Source organism: Ursus americanus, chromosome 20 (genome assembly GCF_024610735.1).
Source record: "Ursus americanus isolate L20-20 chromosome 20, mUrsAme1.1.p, whole genome shotgun sequence".
Taxonomy (NCBI): Eukaryota; Metazoa; Chordata; class Mammalia; order Carnivora; family Ursidae; genus Ursus; species Ursus americanus.
The window spans coordinates 33,397,922-33,415,443 of NC_142146.1; the positions used below are offsets into that span (position 1 = coordinate 33,397,922).

The 17,522-nt window shown below is 35.3% G+C and overlaps 1 protein-coding gene across 3 annotated transcripts in view; it reads right to left on the bottom strand.

Annotated features, from left to right (window-relative positions):
* STAG1 (STAG1 cohesin complex component) overlaps positions 1-17,522 on the bottom strand; it is a 418,952-nt gene that overhangs the window by 279,191 nt on the left and 122,239 nt on the right. The window contains exons 2-3 of one of the 3 annotated variants that reach the window (XM_045791826.2): positions 11,665-11,777; positions 1,706-1,808 (exon numbers count right to left, since the gene is read on the bottom strand). In XM_045791826.2, coding sequence (XP_045647782.1) covers positions 1,706-1,808; positions 11,665-11,693 — 132 coding nt within the window. In that variant the 5' untranslated portion in view covers positions 11,694-11,777. Of the gene's footprint in view, positions 1-1,705; positions 1,809-11,664; positions 11,778-17,522 lie in introns of those variants that run through there. The other 2 variants (XM_045791827.2, XM_045791829.2) reach the window with 2 other exon arrangements.

Here is a 17,522-nt window from a genome sequence, read left to right on the forward strand (position 1 = left end):
TGTCTAGTATCAAAAAAACAAGAAATAACAAGTGCTAGCAAGGATGTGGAGAAAGGGAACTTTCATGTACTGTTAGTGGGAATGTAATTGGTATAGCTACTATGAAAACCAGTACGGAGATTTCTCAAAAAAATTAAAAACAGAAATGCCACCTGAGCTAGAAATTCCACTATTGGGTATTTACCCAAAGCAAATGAAGACTAATTCAGAAAGATATATGCACCCCTATGTTCAGTGCAGCATTATTTAAAATAGCTAAGGCACAGAAAAAACCTACATTGTCCATTGATAGATAAATGGATAAAGGAGATACACAGACACATAGACACACACACACACACACACACACACACACACACACACACACACACTCTGGAGTATTACTCAGCCATAAAGAAAACTGAAATCTTTCCATCTGTGTGGCAAATGGATGGACATCCATACAACATGGATTGATTTATAGGGTATTACACTAAGTAAAATAAGTTAGATGGAGAAAAACAAATACCATATGATTTCATTTATATGTGAAACCTAAAAAACAAAACGAAGACAGAAAGAGATTCATAAATACAGGGCACAAACTAGTGGTTGCAAGATGGGCAGGGGGAGGGTTGGGGGAGCAGTTGATGAGCAAAATAAGCAAAAGGGATTAAGGAGTACAAACTTCCAGTTATAAACTAAATTAGTCATAAGGATAAAATATACAGCCTCGGGAATATAGTCAATAATATTGAACTAACACTGTATAGTGACAGGTAGTAATTACACTTATCATGGTGACCACTGCATCATACACAGAATGGTCAAAACGCTATGTTGTGCACCTGAAACTAATAAAACATTGTATATCAACTATACTTCAATAATAAAAATTTTAAAAAGAAAAAGCAAGCCCATATCTTTAAGAAATGCATTCTGAAATATTTACAGATGAAATGATGTCTATATGAACTTGGAATAAAATGGGAAATAAGGGGTGGAGAAATGAAAGATTAGCCATGACTTGATAGCTGCTGTAGCTAGGTAATGGTTATATGGAGAGTTCATTATAGTATTATGCCTCTCACAAAAAGGAGACTGAAATTTTCCATAATAACAACTTTCATAAAATAGGGGGAAAAATTGCTAATACCAAATCCTATCATAAAAATGAGTGCAGAATAGTACAAACCTTAACCCTTGACATGGTGAGTGATACTGTCTCTGAGAGCTTATGCTACCTTAAACTGAACAATGACTGGTATACTCAAAAATATATAAAGATACCCTCTCAAAGTACGGATATCCAGAGTTCTTCTAAACTTCTCAATCATGTATCAATGAGAATATATTCTGACACTGGGCCAAAATCCCAAACTAATACTACCAAAATGCATACTTAAGACCTCACAAGAAATCAGAGTTGCATTTAAAAAGCAAGGAAGTGATAACTAACTACATTTCATTTCATATTAATCATCTTCTCCATGTCTTTACATGGATCATAATTAATTTACAAGTGAAGCAAGGAGAGCAAAAAAGATACTAAAATCAAATTCCTTTTCTGATCATTGTTAATTCAATTCATGAAGAAAAGTTTCCAAAAATCTCTAATATGCCACCAAAATGTTTAAAAAGTATTAACAGAACTAGAATTAACAGCTTATATCAAGCCCCTTTACTCAGTAACCATTACAACGACAAAGACAAGTATAATACATACTGGAGGCCGACCAGGACGACCCCTTTTTCTTTTTCCTTTGATCTCTGTCTCTTCAAGTTCGCTGCCAGCATCAGAATGGGCAGTAGTTTCATTAGTTGAATCCCTAGAAAATGTGATATATTATTTTAGTGAACAAATTAATTCATATATACAATGCAGTTCTGTTCCACTACTTTCCTTACCTCCTGGAATATGGATGATATGAAGTGTGTTTTCTTCCACTTCCAGAAAAAATCTTTAGGAAAGTGAAAATGTTATCCTTCCTGCCTGTATCACATAACATTGAGTGACATGAATCCCCAAATTGATAGAGAAACAAAGAAAAGGAAATGATTCTGGAATGACAGCTGCTATACAAAATATAAATGAAAATTCAGTTGAAAAAGATGAATTCATCAATACAAAAAAATTAAGTCTTAGGAGGAATTTTATTATTCATTTTTTTAAAAATCATGAAAGTCAATAGAAAAAGTTTAACAACTGGCTCTGCAAAAAAATATGCACATAAACGAACAGAGATGTTACTGATAAAAAGGATATATAACAATTTACTGACAATAAAAAAATACACAATATTCTTATTGTAAATTCCATATAACTAATCAATTCACATAAAATGAGAATTTTCCCACTCTTTATCCATACCTAACCTTTGGTTTCAAGTGGTGAACAAACACGGTTTTGACATCAAAAATCACTGATAATTTTATTCACTTAATGAATAGGATACAAGTGAAATGACAGAGATATTTTTTAGAACTTTACTCATCGGTCAGTGGTGTGGGCAACTTCTTTACTGAATCAGTAACAGTTCTCAAATACTAGAAGGATACTTCCTCACTATGTGTGTTATTATGTTGTAATGTCTATAAACCTGATATACCTTTAAATTTAATCTGCATTATTAATAACTTTATCACGTTAGGTTTACAGACAAATGACAACAATAAATTGAGCCCTGATCTTAGTGTTTCCTGCTTTTCATAATGTAAATACTCCTACCACAATTTCAAACTACCAAAGTGACAACAGACTTGAGAAGTAATGAACAGTAGTACACCACTAAAAAGTATTTCTACCATATAAATACAATAGGTGTATGTAAAAACTTCAAGAGCGTAAAAACAGTAACATAAAATAATTAGAAAGTGGTGAGTTTTGAGGATTTGTTACTTTTATTTTTAATATGGTTTATTTAATTTTAAGTACATAAAAGTTATCTTTTTATAATGACAATGTTAATTTAACTGGGTCACAAAATTCCTGGAAATTTAATGTTATCTATTCAGCTCTCCGGGCTGGCTCTAGCACACCACTGAAAAGATAGAGAGAGTATGAACAATAACTTCTTTACTAAATTTTATATTACTAACAGTATAAAGGATATGCATAAAACTGCAAAAGGGAATCAGCGAAGGGGAGTCCAACACACAATCTATTATTTCTCCATCTGCTTCACTGAATGCTCTCAGTATCATTTCCTTTCTGTGTCAATCGCCTAAAGCTCAATTCTTTAGTGTCTGCTACTCTTCTCTCTATACCACACTCTCAGATCTCACCCACTTGATGTATAACTTCTATCACTTTGATACGTTACCAATAGATCTGATCACCTATTTCTCCAAAGAAGACAAAGGGCTAACAGACTCATGAAAAAAATGTTCAACTTTACTCAACATCAGAAAAATACAAATAAAAATCAATGAGATAACACCTCACACCAGTCAGAAATGGCTAAAATTCACAACTTAGGAAACAACAGATGTTGGAGAGGACACGGAGAAAGGGGAACCCTCTTACACTGCTGGTGGGAATGCAAACTGGTACAGCCACTCTGGAAAACAGTATGGAGGTTCCTCAAAAAAAAAGAGAACTACCCTATGACCCAGCAATTGCACTACTAGGTATTTATCAAAAGGATACAAAAATAGTGACTTGAAGGGGCATATGCACCCCAATGTTTATAGCAGCAATGTCCACAATAGCCAAAGTATGGAAAGAGCCCAGATGTCCATTAATAGATGAATGGATAAAGAAGATATGGTATATACACACACACACACACACACACACACACACACACACACACACACACAGGAGTATTACGCAGCCATCAAAACAAATGAAATCTTGCCACTTACAAGGACGTGGATGGAACCAGAGGGTATTATGCTAAGCGAAATAAGTCAGTCAGCAAAGTAAGTCACCATAAGATTTCACTCATATGTGAAATTTAAGAAACAAAACAGAAGATCATAGCAGAAGGGAAGGAAAAATAAGATAAAAACAGGGAGGCAAACCATAAGAGACTCTTAACCATAGGAAACAAACAAGGTTGCTGGAGGGGAGATGGGTGGCAGGATGGGGTAAGTGGGTGATTGGCATTAAGGAGGGAGCTTGATGTAAATGAGCACAGGGTGTTATATGCAACTGATGAATCACAAATTCCACCCCTGAAACTAATAATACACTATATTAATTAAATTGAATTTAAATTTAAAAAAGTTTTTTTAAGATTTTTTATTTATTTATTTGACAGAGATAGCCAGCGAAAGAGGGAACACAAGCAGGGGGAGTGGGAGAGGAAGAAGCAGGCTCCCAGCGGAGGAGCCCGATGTGGGACTCGATCCCGGAACGCCGGGATCACGCCCTGAGCCGAAGGCAGACGCCTAACAACTGCGCTACCCAGGCGTCCCTAAATTTTAAAAAATTTTTAAATAGACCTGATCATCTGTAATTCAAGATTTTTAAGTCATGTGTAACATGCTTCCTTGAATGCCACATCAAATTCACCAAATACCACATATAAAATTAAGTCAGCACTGACTTATTTCTAGCTCTCTGCTCATACAATTAACTGACTTATTTAGTTAATGCATGAGGGTACTTTACGTTGTTATGCAAATTTATCATGATCACCGTTATCCTGTCTTACTCAGATTCTTAGAATCATATCAATCTTCCTCTTGTGCCATTAGCTAATAAGTGTTCCCAAGTTGTCCTCCATATTCTTTCCATGATTATTACCATAATCACCACAACCTGAATTAATCTCAACTTATCTAAATTTCTATTTCCCTCATGCAAGGCATTCTATATGACATATTGCCAGTAACATTCTTAACATCACAATACTTCCTTACTTGCAAATCTTCAAAGATGATCTGGTATTTAAAACTGTAAACAGAAAAAAGACTGATACTTCCGAGGAAGATGGCAGAGTAGGAGGATCCTAGGCTCACATCAACCCACAGATCCACCTAGATAACACCCACATCAAGATATATAACCCAGAGAACAACCAAAAGACTGTCACAACAGCCTCCCCACAGGTAAATGTAGAGAAGAGGCCACATCAAAGAGGGTAGGAAAGGCAAAAACTTGCACGGAGCCAAACAGACCCACTGTCTGTGCGAGGGCGGGAAGTCACAGGCACCGACAGGAGAGTAGAACAGACACCACACCAGGCACACGAGGCACCCCAGGCATGGAGGACCCACACTAGGAAGACTAATCACCATAACATCTGGCTTTAAAAACCAGAGGGGCTTAACTTTGCAAGTTCTTACAATCACTGGGGCTTAACACCAGGAACTTTAAAAATCAGGAGGCTGCCTCTGGGAGAGCTGGAGGGCAATAGGAAGCAGAGTCCCTGCCCTTAAAAAAAAAAGCATGAAACGGCATAACAGCCAGCCCCAGAGAGATAAAGAACAGAAGAAGCAGTGTGAAAAACTTGGGTTAAGGGGGAGAGATTTGTTTTCTAATCTCAGAGCATATGCTGGAGGGGTAGGGACCTTTGGGAGACTTCTCCAAGAACAAAAGAGCTGGCAGGTGCCACTTCCCTCCCTATCTTTCAGCCTAGATACATGGATAATACAGAACGAGTACAAACACACTATCCATCTAGCTTGCTAACAGCACCCTCACCCCATGCTTTCCTGTGGACCCACCCCCTCTAGCCCCACCTCCGCAGGAGTCTATCCAAAGCTGTGCCACAAGCATGGGAGTGTGCAAGCAGCCCCAACAGGGACTAGGAACACCCGAAAGTGACTCCTGCCCTGGATAAAGGGGAAGAAAACACACATACCAGTTTGACTGTAGCCCTGGCAAGGGGCTGGGGGCATACAGCTTGTCTGACTGCAGGCCTTCCCACCAATGAAAGCTTCTCATGGGTCAACACAGGGAGAGCACCCTGCAGTTTGTTGCTACTGCAGCTCTGGCAAATGCGTGGTCTGACCTAACTCAATCCCAGGGTCACCCAGATAGGCACACTAATAACAAAGAAACAAACCCTGCCCATGATGGGCAGAAAGAGCCATTACAGAGAACCAGACTGAAGGCAAAGGCAGCTCAGCCACAAGAGCTGCATACAACACTCAAAGGAGACACCCCTGAAATCAAAGGCTTGGGTGAAGAGGGGACACTGCATTGTAGGGTACTACAGGACCTCTTATTCACAAAGCCATTACTTTCGACAGGAGAAGATGTAGGTGACTTTCCTAAAACACAGAAACGAGAGTTAGAAAAAATGAGGAGAGACAGACGAATATGTCGCAAATAAATGAACAGGACAAAATCACAGCTAGAGACCTAAAATGAAATGGAGGTAATATGCCTGAGAGAATAAAGTAATAGTCATAAAGATACTCACTAGATTTGAGAAAAGAGTAGAGGATCTCAAAGAGAGCCTTAACGAAGAGACAGAAAATATAAAAAAGAACCAATCAGAGATGAAGAACTCAGTAATTGAAATTATAAATACATTACAGAGAATAAATAGTAGACTAGAGGAAGCAGAAGAATGTATCAGTGACTTGGAGGACAGACTAATGGAAAGCAATGACACTGAACAGGGGAGAGAAAAAAATAATAATAATAAATGAAAACAGACTTAAGCAGGACACCTGGATGGCTCGGTTAAACATTTGCCTTCGGCTTAGGTCATGATCCTGGGGTCCTGGGATCGAGCCCCACATCGAGTTCCCTGTTCAGTGGGGAGCCTGCTTCTCCCTCTGCCTGCCACTTCTCCTGCTTGTGCGCTCTCGCTCTCTGACAAATAGATAAATAAAAACTTCAAAATAAAAGACATAAGGAACTCAGTGACACCAATACGCATAATATTTGCATTACAGGGATCCCAGAAAAAGGAAGGAGAGAAAAGGGAGCATAAAATTTATCTGAAGAAGTAATAGCTGAAAGCTTCCTGAATCTGGGGAAGGAAACAGAAATCCACATCCAGGAGGCACAGAGAGCCCCCCAAAAAATCAACCCAAGGAGGTGCCCACCAAGACACAAAGTAATTAAAATGGTAATAAAGAGAGTATTTTAAAAGCAGCAAGAGAAAAAGAAATAATCACATACAAGGAAAACCCCACCAGGCAATCGGCCAATTTTTCAGCAGAAACTTTGCAGACCAAATGAGAGTGGCATAATATATTGGGCCACTGAAAGAAGTGAAGGGAAAAAACTTGCAACCAAGAATACTCCATCCAGCAAGGCTATCATTCAGAAGAAAAGGAAAAATAAAGAGTTTCCCAGAAACACAAAAGTAAAAGGAGGTCATGACTACTAAACCAGGCTTACTAGAAATGTTAAAGGGGATCTTTTGAGTAGAAAGGAAATACCATAAAGCAAGAGTAAGAAAAGTAGGACACAGTAAAAATAAGTATGTCTATAAAAATCAGTCAAGGGATTCACAAAAGCACTGAATCACTATATCTTACCCTGAAACTACTAGAACAATGTATTTTCATTACATTGGAATGAAAGTTTTTAGAAAACTTTTTAAAAAATAAAATTAAAGTTATAAGTAATATTGATCCAGTCCAGGGCTACACAGTATATGTATTAGGCTTGGGGGTCTTATAGTCTCTCTGTCTACTATTCAACTCTACCATCATAGCCTGAATGCTGCCATATATAATATGTAAGTGAATGGATGTGTCTATAGTCCAATAATATTCATAAAAGCAGGAATCTGAGCCACTAGCAGTAGTCAATTCCTGATCTAGTTCATCTTATTCATCTCCACTAAAGAATAAAAAATCATACTGCATTTTTCCTCAATACAGACCAAATAGATTGTTTACATATACTGCGTGCTATTTATATACATTATCTAGAATAAACATGCACAAAAACCTCATAAGAAAACATATTATATCAATACAGACAAATGAAAGATCTGAAAATGTGATAATCTTGTCCATAGTCACATACCTAGCAAGTGGCACAGTCCACTTAGATCTCAAGGTAAACCTGAATTCTCTATCTCCATGTCAGGATAACACACTGCAAATATTATGTTTTCTTTTTCTCTTGTGTGGACAGAATCTACTAGGGCTCTTGATGCTTTAAATCAGAAAGTAACTATAGGAACATGTTTGTTCTAGCATATAATATGTAACCCATTAGTGAAAAAAATTTATCCTTGAGCACTAAAACTTAACTGATAAAACAGAAAGGTACAATTTATTTTCTAATTCTGCCAACTACAGCCTATTTAAATGGCAATAGCTATTACCAACAAATTACTAACACATTCCAATGAGTATATGTGTATGTGTATTTATTAGAATATACGATAATATAATTTTTTTTTACTTCAAGCAATAGTGAGGATATAAGAATACCAGGAAGAGGTTCATATTACCACACACCCTAACTCTGAATCCCAATCTGAAGAATAACATTATTAACAGTTTTACCACTATCCTGCCATAAATATATATGTTTTTGCATATATAAATACATACCAAAATATGACTTATTTTATCGTTTTACTTTCTTCTTCTAACTATATTTCCATTTAAAATTTTTTATTTAATAGGAATCTTCCATACAATTACAAAGAATTCCAGAATAGTACTCTACATAATACATATTAAATTTATTTAATTACTTCCCTGTCAGTGAGCACTTAGACTGTCTCTAGCTTTTAAACTATTAAAGAGCTAGAACAATTGTCCTTGTACAGTAACTCTTATTATACAGTAACGAATTTCTCTCTAGGACAGACACAGAATCCTTGATCAAAAACTCAAACTTTGACCAACTGCTGCAAAAAATCTACAAAAACCCTGCCAATGGCTAATGTTCACATTTATAATACTACCAGACAGAAGTTAAGAGAATGGAAGAACCAGATCAAATATTGTAAGAATGAATTTTAAGAACTCTCCAAATTCTGTCTACCTCTCTCCATTTCCACTGTAATCACTTCAGTTCAAGTTGTCAATATAACTGGCTTTCATACTGCAATATCCTCCTCCTAACAAGTCTTCTTGCTTCTACTGTTGCCCCTCCCAAATATTCACTATACTACCCTAAGAGTGATTTTCTAAATCTCTCCCATGCATCTCTTCCATGCTTAAAATCCTGAAGTGACTTCTTGCTATCCCTAAGAAGAAAAACTCAAAATTCCTAATATCATTTAATCAGTTCCCTGTATAATATAGCCCCACTTTACTCACAAACCTTAATCTCATGTCACTGTCCATCCCAACCCTGAAAAAATAAAAAAGAGAAAGAATGGCTTTATTTCAGTCTCTCAAACATACCATGATTCCTCCTAACTCGGAGTCTCTGTACATACCATTCCTTCAATCTGAAATTAATACCCTGATCTCTTCTTCTTTCCAAACCTTTCCTCTGCATCAGAGTTAAGCTCAACCGTCTTTTCCATTGAAAAGTAGACTAAATCAAGGCATGTGGTAAAATTCTCACAAAATTCTCCAATTTACCTTCCTAGCACCCACAATGGCAGATCTATAGATTTTGTGATTATTTCATTAATACCTATTTATATAAGCTTCATGACAATACAGACTGAACCTCTACTACATGTTATTTCTCCCCAGAACTTGACATATCTTTAGATACTATGTAGCAGAATATAAAAATATGTGGTAACTGATAATATTTCACAATGCCTAACAGTGAACACCACTAAGGTGACAAATTCATCAGTGATAATAATATCTAAGTAAGCTAAGAAATAACAAGGTCACAAAAAAAATTAAAAATAAAAACAAGGTCACTCACTGGAATTACCTTTCTGTGTCTACTTATAATAATCATTAATCAACTAAACATTAAGAATTGCTTGGTCAAAATATTTTTGTTTTTGAGGAGACTATAGAGATCAATTTATTTTCTCCCTCTTTTTTTGAAGTAGGCTCCACACCCACATGGAGCCCAACATGGGGCTTCAACTCAACCGTGAGATCAAAAGTCAGACACTCAACCAACTGAGCCACACAGGTACACCAAGATCAATTCTAATATATTGCCTTCACTTTACAAATGATGGAAACTGAAGTTTACAAATACTAAGAAATATATTTCCTTCCACTTACAATGCAGACATGGTACTGCTGGCTGGCTGGCTGGATTAAACAATGTAATATATGCTTATAATATCTGTCAAAATCCTCAGAGAACTGGACGCCCCCAATAAATGTTCCTTAGATCTCAACTTGGCCAAGAGTACAATCTCCCACTGACAGATTGAAAGCAAAGTTCGTTTACCCACCTAACATATCACCACTATCCAATACCCATAATCATAATAGAGGTTTACATTTTAATGGAAAAAATTCAGTTACTCACCAAAAAATGATGTTAAATACTAGTGTGTCAATATAACTTCTCTTTAAATACAACGTGTATTTAAATACAACCTCTGTTCCATATTTAATCAAAGAAATATTTCTAATGGGCCTACCTAATACCTAATAATATAAAATAAAAATGTGCAGTTTTGTCAGAAACAAGGGTTATAAAACACTATGTTAAGTATGGTGCTAGAAGAAAAGCAAAGAACATTACAGGACCACAGGAGGAAACCTACCCTAACTTTGAGGAGAAAGAAGAGTTTTGCTGGAGGCATGACACATCAGCTAAGACCTACAGGATTAGTGAGCCTGCAGGTAAGAGCAGAGGTAAGAAGGCACTGCTGGCAGGACAAAGATTTTTTTAAAAAGAAAGAAAATATTATGTGGAGACCTCCAAAATTATTTAGGAAGTATTAAGACACACAAGTTAAGTAATTTGAAAGGGCTTAAATTTTATCTCCTATACTTGGGGGGGAAAGGGATAGGTTTTTCAAGCATGTAAAGAAATTTAGACAGCTCTTTTTGTCTTAGATACCTGAAGGGAAAAAAAAAAAAAAAAGGCCAGGAAACCCATTAAAAGGTGCCCACAATCTCTTGGGAAAGAAGTATATAAATGAACTGGGGCAATAAAGATATAAATAATTACATAAACTGCTGATCACTTTCATTATATCTAAACCATTGTTTTCATATAGGATCACAGTATGTGGATTCCTAATTCGCATCCTGATGAAACCTACAGAAGGGAAAGTATCTGCTACTACACATTTCCCAAAGAATATAAAATAAGACTCAATTCTAGATCCATCCTACAACTCCAACAAATCTAATGAGATGCTACCAGAAATGCCAATGCAACCAGAATGGCCCAACAATCACAATCTCAAGAAAAGAAGGTGGGGGAGGTTAGAGGGTATGTGTTGGAGAAACAGTATGATATAACTTCTGTAAATGGTCCCACAAAATATTTACAGTTTGCAGGCAATTCATTCTCTATCACAATTTGTAGCACAAAAGCAGTCAAACGATTTGTAAAAGAATAAGTATGGCTCTGTACCAATAACACTTTATTTATAAAGAACAGGCAGCATGTCAGATTTGGTCCACGGGTCACAGTGTACTAACCCCTGATAAGGAGAGTAACATCTTCTTTGCTTAATACCACAAAAATACTGATATTACAATAGCAAGGGCCATGCACAGATATGGTAATTATACAATCTAACAGCTGTTTGATTTCAGACATACTGCTCAACTATCAGAGAACCTACTTGTGTGTTTCATTAAAGCATTTCATACACAAAAATGTCATTTAAAAAAAAATAAGAAAGCTGCAATACTTACTGTAACACTGGTAACTCTGAAGTAATCATTGCTGAAGAGGTCTTTCCAACAATGCAGCAAAAGAATCAAGTGCTGTACAACTCAAAACTTTTTAAATAACCTCAAAGTCAATCCTGTTAATTCAAAAAAAGAAAAAAAAAGAAGACAATTATTTTATTTCCAGCTTTACCGAAGTATAGCTGACAAATAAAATTGTACGATATTTAAAGCATACATGATGATTTGATACACATATACATTGTAAAGGACTCCTCCCCATCAAATTAATTAACATATCCATCACCTCACAAATGAAGGTGGGAATACTGCTATCCACCTTACAGAAATAAAAAGATTATTAGAATGGACAGCTGTATGCCAATAAATTATATAACCCATTGTTAAATGGACAAATTCCTAGAAACACACAAATTGCCAAAACTGGCTTAAGAAAAATAGAAAATCTGAACAGATTATACTGATGTAAAACCCTAAAAACAAAAACCTAGCAAACAGAATCCAACTACATAGTGAACGTAATATATGCCATGGGCAAGTGGGATTTATTCCAGGAACGCAAGAGTGGTTCAACTTAGAAACATCGGTCGAGTAAATACATTAATAGAAAGAAAGAAAAATGAACTACATGATCATCTCAAATTACGACAGAAAGCATTTGGCAAAATCTCAAGGGAAACCAAAAAGCCAAATACTCTTTCATAATAAAAACATTTTAAAAACTAAAAAGGGAACTTTCTTAATATGATAAAGGGCACTTATGAAGAATACATAGGTAGCTTCATTAATGGTGAAAGACTAAAATAAAACCTTTCCCCCTAAAATCAGGAAGAAAACAATAATGTCCATTTTCACCACACCTTTAAAAATGTACCACTGTATGTTCTAGCAAGAGACAAGAGACAATTAGGCAAGAAAGAGACATGAATTACATCCAAACAGAAAAGAATTACGTTATCTCCACTCACAGACAGCATAATAGTTTATGTACAGGAAATCTCAGAGAATCAACAGCAACATAATATTAGTAAAGAAAAGTTTCAGGGTGCAAATAACATACAAAAATCAATTGTGTTATTAGAACTAATAAATTTATTAATGGTGCAAGATACAAAAATATGAAAAAAATTGGTTGTGTTTTTGTACACTAACAATGAACAAATCGAGAAGGAAATAAGGGAAAATTTTCCATTTGTAATATTATCAGAAAGAATAAAGTAATCAAAAATAAACAACCAGGGCATCTGGGTGGCTTAGTCAGTTAAGCATCTACCTTCAGCTCAGGCCATGATCCCAGCGTCCTGGGATCAAGTCCCGCATCAGGCTCCCTGCTCAGCAAGGAGTCTGCTTCTCCCTCTCCCTTTGCCCCTCCACCTGCTCCTGCTCTCTCTCTCTCTCTCTCTCTCAATTAAATAAATAAATCTTTTTTAAAACTGTTTAAAACATAATAAAAAATAAACAACCAGGGTGAAAGACCTGTACACTGAAAACTAAAAACACTGCTGAGAGAAATGAAAGACGACACCAATAAATGGAAAGACATCCACTGTTCATGAATAGGAAAACTTATTATTGTTAGGCAGTCAACACTATCCAAAACAATGTACAGATTCAATGCAATTGCTATCAATATCCCAAATACATTTCTGCAGAAATAGAAAATTCCATCCAAAAGCTGTATGGAATGTCAAAGAAGAGACTCTTAAAAGCCAAAACAACACTGAAAAAGACCAAAGCTGGAAGTCTCATACTTCCTGATTTCAAAACGTACCACAAAGTGACAATAATCAAGACTGTGTTTCTGGCATAAAGACAAACAAAGAACAATGGAAGAGATCCCAGAAATAAACCCTCGCACATACTGTCAAATGAATTTTCACAAGAATGCCAAGACCATGCAACATGGAAAGGACAGTCTTTTCAACAAATGATACTAGTAAGCAACATGGAAAGGACAGTCTTTTCAACAAATGATACTAGTAAGAGTGACATTCACATACAAATGAATGAAGTTGTACCCTGACCATACATCATATACAAAAATTAACTCAAAATAGATCAAACATCTAAATGTAAATGCTAAACTATTAAACTTTTTCAGAAAACATAGAGCAAAAGCTTTATGACATTCTATGTGGCATTAATTTCTTACATATGACACCAAAAGCACAGGCAGCAAGAGAAAAAATAGATAAGATGGACTTCAACAAAATCAGAAACTTGTGGGGGCACCTGGCTCGGTTGGCTGAGTGTCCATCTCTTGGTTTGGCCCAGGTTGTGATCTCATGAGTCATGGGATCAAGCCCCCTGTAGGCTCTGCACTCAGCAGGGAGTCTGCTTGGGATTCTCTCTCCTCTCCCTCTGCTCCTCCTCTGCTCATAGGCACATGTGCACACTCTCTCTCTCAAATAAGTGTTTAAAAAAACCCAGAAAATTCTGTGCATCAAAGGACACTATCAAGAGAGTAAAAAAGAAAGCAGAGGGGTGCCTGGTGGCACAGGTGATTATAGCTTCCAACTCTTGGTTTTGGCTCAGGTCGTGATCTCGGGGCTGTGTGTTTAGAATGACTAAAATTTAAAAGACCATTTCAAGTGTTGGTGAGGAGACAGAAGAATGGGAAATTTCACATATGGCTAAAGTGAATGAAAAATAGCATAAACCCTTTCAAAAAAGGGTTGGCAGTTCCTTAAAAAGTTATACATACATTAGTCATGACTCAGCAACATCTCTCCTCAGTATTTGTCCAAGTGAAAAGAAAGCTTACATTCATACAAAAACATATATTCAAATGTTTATAGCAGCTTTATTCATAATTCCCCAAAACTGGAAACATCCCCCAAAACGGCCTAAAGCAAATGACTAGATATATAATATGGTACATCTACACAATGAAATACTATCAAAAAATTTAAAGGAAGACTGCTACTGATTGATATATGCCACAATACTGGTGAATCTCAAGTGCACAAACTATATACATATTATATAATTCCATTTATGAGATATTATGGAAAAGTACAAAGACAGAGAACAGATCAGTGGTTGTTAGAGGTTGAGGGAGAAGAGGACTGACTAAAAAGAGAGGCGTAATAGAAACTGGGGGTAAATGTTGCATGCAAATTTAACACTTTTCTTTGAAATCCAACCAGAATTTTTTTGTAGGAATTACTGAAATAATTCTCAAATAAACAGGAAAAGAAAAAGGAACTATAAGAACCAAAACAATTTGGAAAAAGAACAAATAAGATTCATATTACCTAATTCCTATAAACATACAAGCTTACACAACTTTATATAAGAAACACAAAAACAGAATGTTTTACATACTCCCATGCAACTTGGATTTTTCACTCAGGAAAGCATTGTGGACCTCATTTGTTTTAATTATTATTTCTTTAAAAGTATTTAAGCCATTCTTTACTGAAAGTTTAGACCGTCTCTAATTTTTTACTACTGTATACAATGCTGTCATCTATCCTTCCTCAACTACACAAACATATTTGTAGGACAGATTTCTTGTGATGAACATTTATAAAACATTCATATGATTTTTTACTGCCAGATTTCCCTCTAAAAATACTATACCAATATACACTCCTCTTACCAGTATATGTTGAATTAGTTAAATATAAAAATATACTCACTACATATTTAAGTTTATTAAAGTAATACAGTTTCAGCTTTATACTAATACACCTTTAAAGGTAGAACACATCAGTACACCCTTCCTGCTCTAGACTGTAACCACCTTGCTTTGAAAACAAAGTCCACACCAATTAGATCATATACCAAGATGTCTAATGACGATTTGGGACATTTGCAAGATTTGAAAATCTCAATTCATGGATATCTTACTTAAGAAAAATAATCTGGTGCATTTTTATTCTCTACTCACTTTTTTCAATGAGTATCTTATTTTACTGAGCACATCCAACTTTGTCTTAGAAATCTGTACATTGTGCCTTGTCTACCCTGTACAGCTTTAGAAATGTTTCCCTCAGTGGAGAAGATATAAATAAATGATGAGTTTCAGTCTTTCCCTTAACATTATGCCAACCCTTAAACTAATTATTTTGTTCTAACCATAGCTTTAAAAGCCTTGTTTGTATTTAGTATTTTTCAGAAGCCATCCTAACATTATTCCTATAGTTCTGTCAATTTTATAAATCATCCTTGGCCACATATAAATCTATTCTGTTTTTATAGGTTGTCATCCTTAAACTGGTATTGCTCTGTAACCACTGAGATTTCCTTTTTTTTCTTAATATTGAGAACACCCAATATTAATAACTATCTACTAAGTACTGCCTACATGCTAGGCATAGTGTTAATTTTTATTTTTAAGAATGAAAATTCCCCATTTTTTCAGAGTTAGCTTGGTTTTGAAGATACTCTACATAAAAGAACAACCCTTCCTCCCTCCCCCACCCTCACCTCTCTCTGGAAGTTTTTCTAATATCTAAGTACATTTCTCATGATGAGGAATTTTGTATGCTGACCTGATTACTTCTTCCATTTCTCCAATCAGTTCTCACCTTCATAAACAAAGTGCAAAAGAGTCATTTCCCTCGTTTTGTCAAAATTCTAAGAGATTTTTTTTAAAAATGGCGAACCTACGAAATATCAGGCAGAAAAACAGTAAGGACATAGGTAAACTCATAACCTCACCAATAAACTGGATATAATTGACATCTATAGACTACTTCATCTATTAACAGCAGAATTCACATTCTTCTCAACCTCACTTAGAACACTGGTCAGACATGACCATATTATGAGCCATTAAATACACATTAACAAATTTGAAAGAAAAAAATCATACAGTGTATACTTCACACTAAAATGAAGTTAGAAATCAAATTAGAAATCATCACTAGAAAGAAAGCTGAAAAATCCCAAAACACACAGATTAAACAACACACTTCTAAATAACACAAGTGAAAGAAATTTCAATAGAAATTTTAAAATATTTTGAGCTAAATGAATATTAAAATACAACTTAATAAAATTAACAGGTGCAGCAAAAGTAATGCTTAGAGAAAAATTTATAGCACTGAATGCATACAATAGAAAAGAAAAATCTAAAATCAATCATTTATTAAGCTTTCATCTTAGGAAACTAGAAGAAGCAAAAGCAAGCAGAAGAAAAAAAAATAATTAGAGCAGAAATCAAAGAAGCTGAAAACAGTAAATCAACCATGAAAATAACTGAAATCAAAAGCTTTTTTCAGAAAGATCAAAAAATCAATAACCTCTAGGCAGGCTAATTAAGAAAAAAAGAGACAAGACACAAATTACTAAAGTGAGAAATCAAAGAAGAAATAGCATTGTAGAATCCAATGACATTAAAAAGATTAAAAAAGGTTTACTGTGAATTATTCCCACAAATTTGGTAACTTGGATGAAACAGACCAATTCCCTGAAAGACACTACCTGCAAAAAATCTGAATAGTCTTATTTTAAGAAACTGAATTAATAATTAATAACCTTCTAAGACAAAAAAACACCAGACCCAGATCAGTTCACTAATGAATTCTACCAAACATTTAGGGAAGAAGTTACACAAATTCTTTACAATATCCTCCAGAATATATAAGTAGAGGAAATACTTACTAACTCATTCTATGAAGGCATTATCCTAATACCAAAACCAAAGACATTACAAGAAAACTGCCGAGCAATATCTCTCACAAACACAGAGGTAAAAATACTCAACAAAATATTAGCAAATCAAGAATTTTAAATGTACTAAAAGAATTGTACACCACAACTAAGTGGTGTTTACCCCAGGTATGCACAATTACTTAACATATGAAAATCAAATAATGTAACCTATCACACATCAAGAGGCAAGGAAGAAA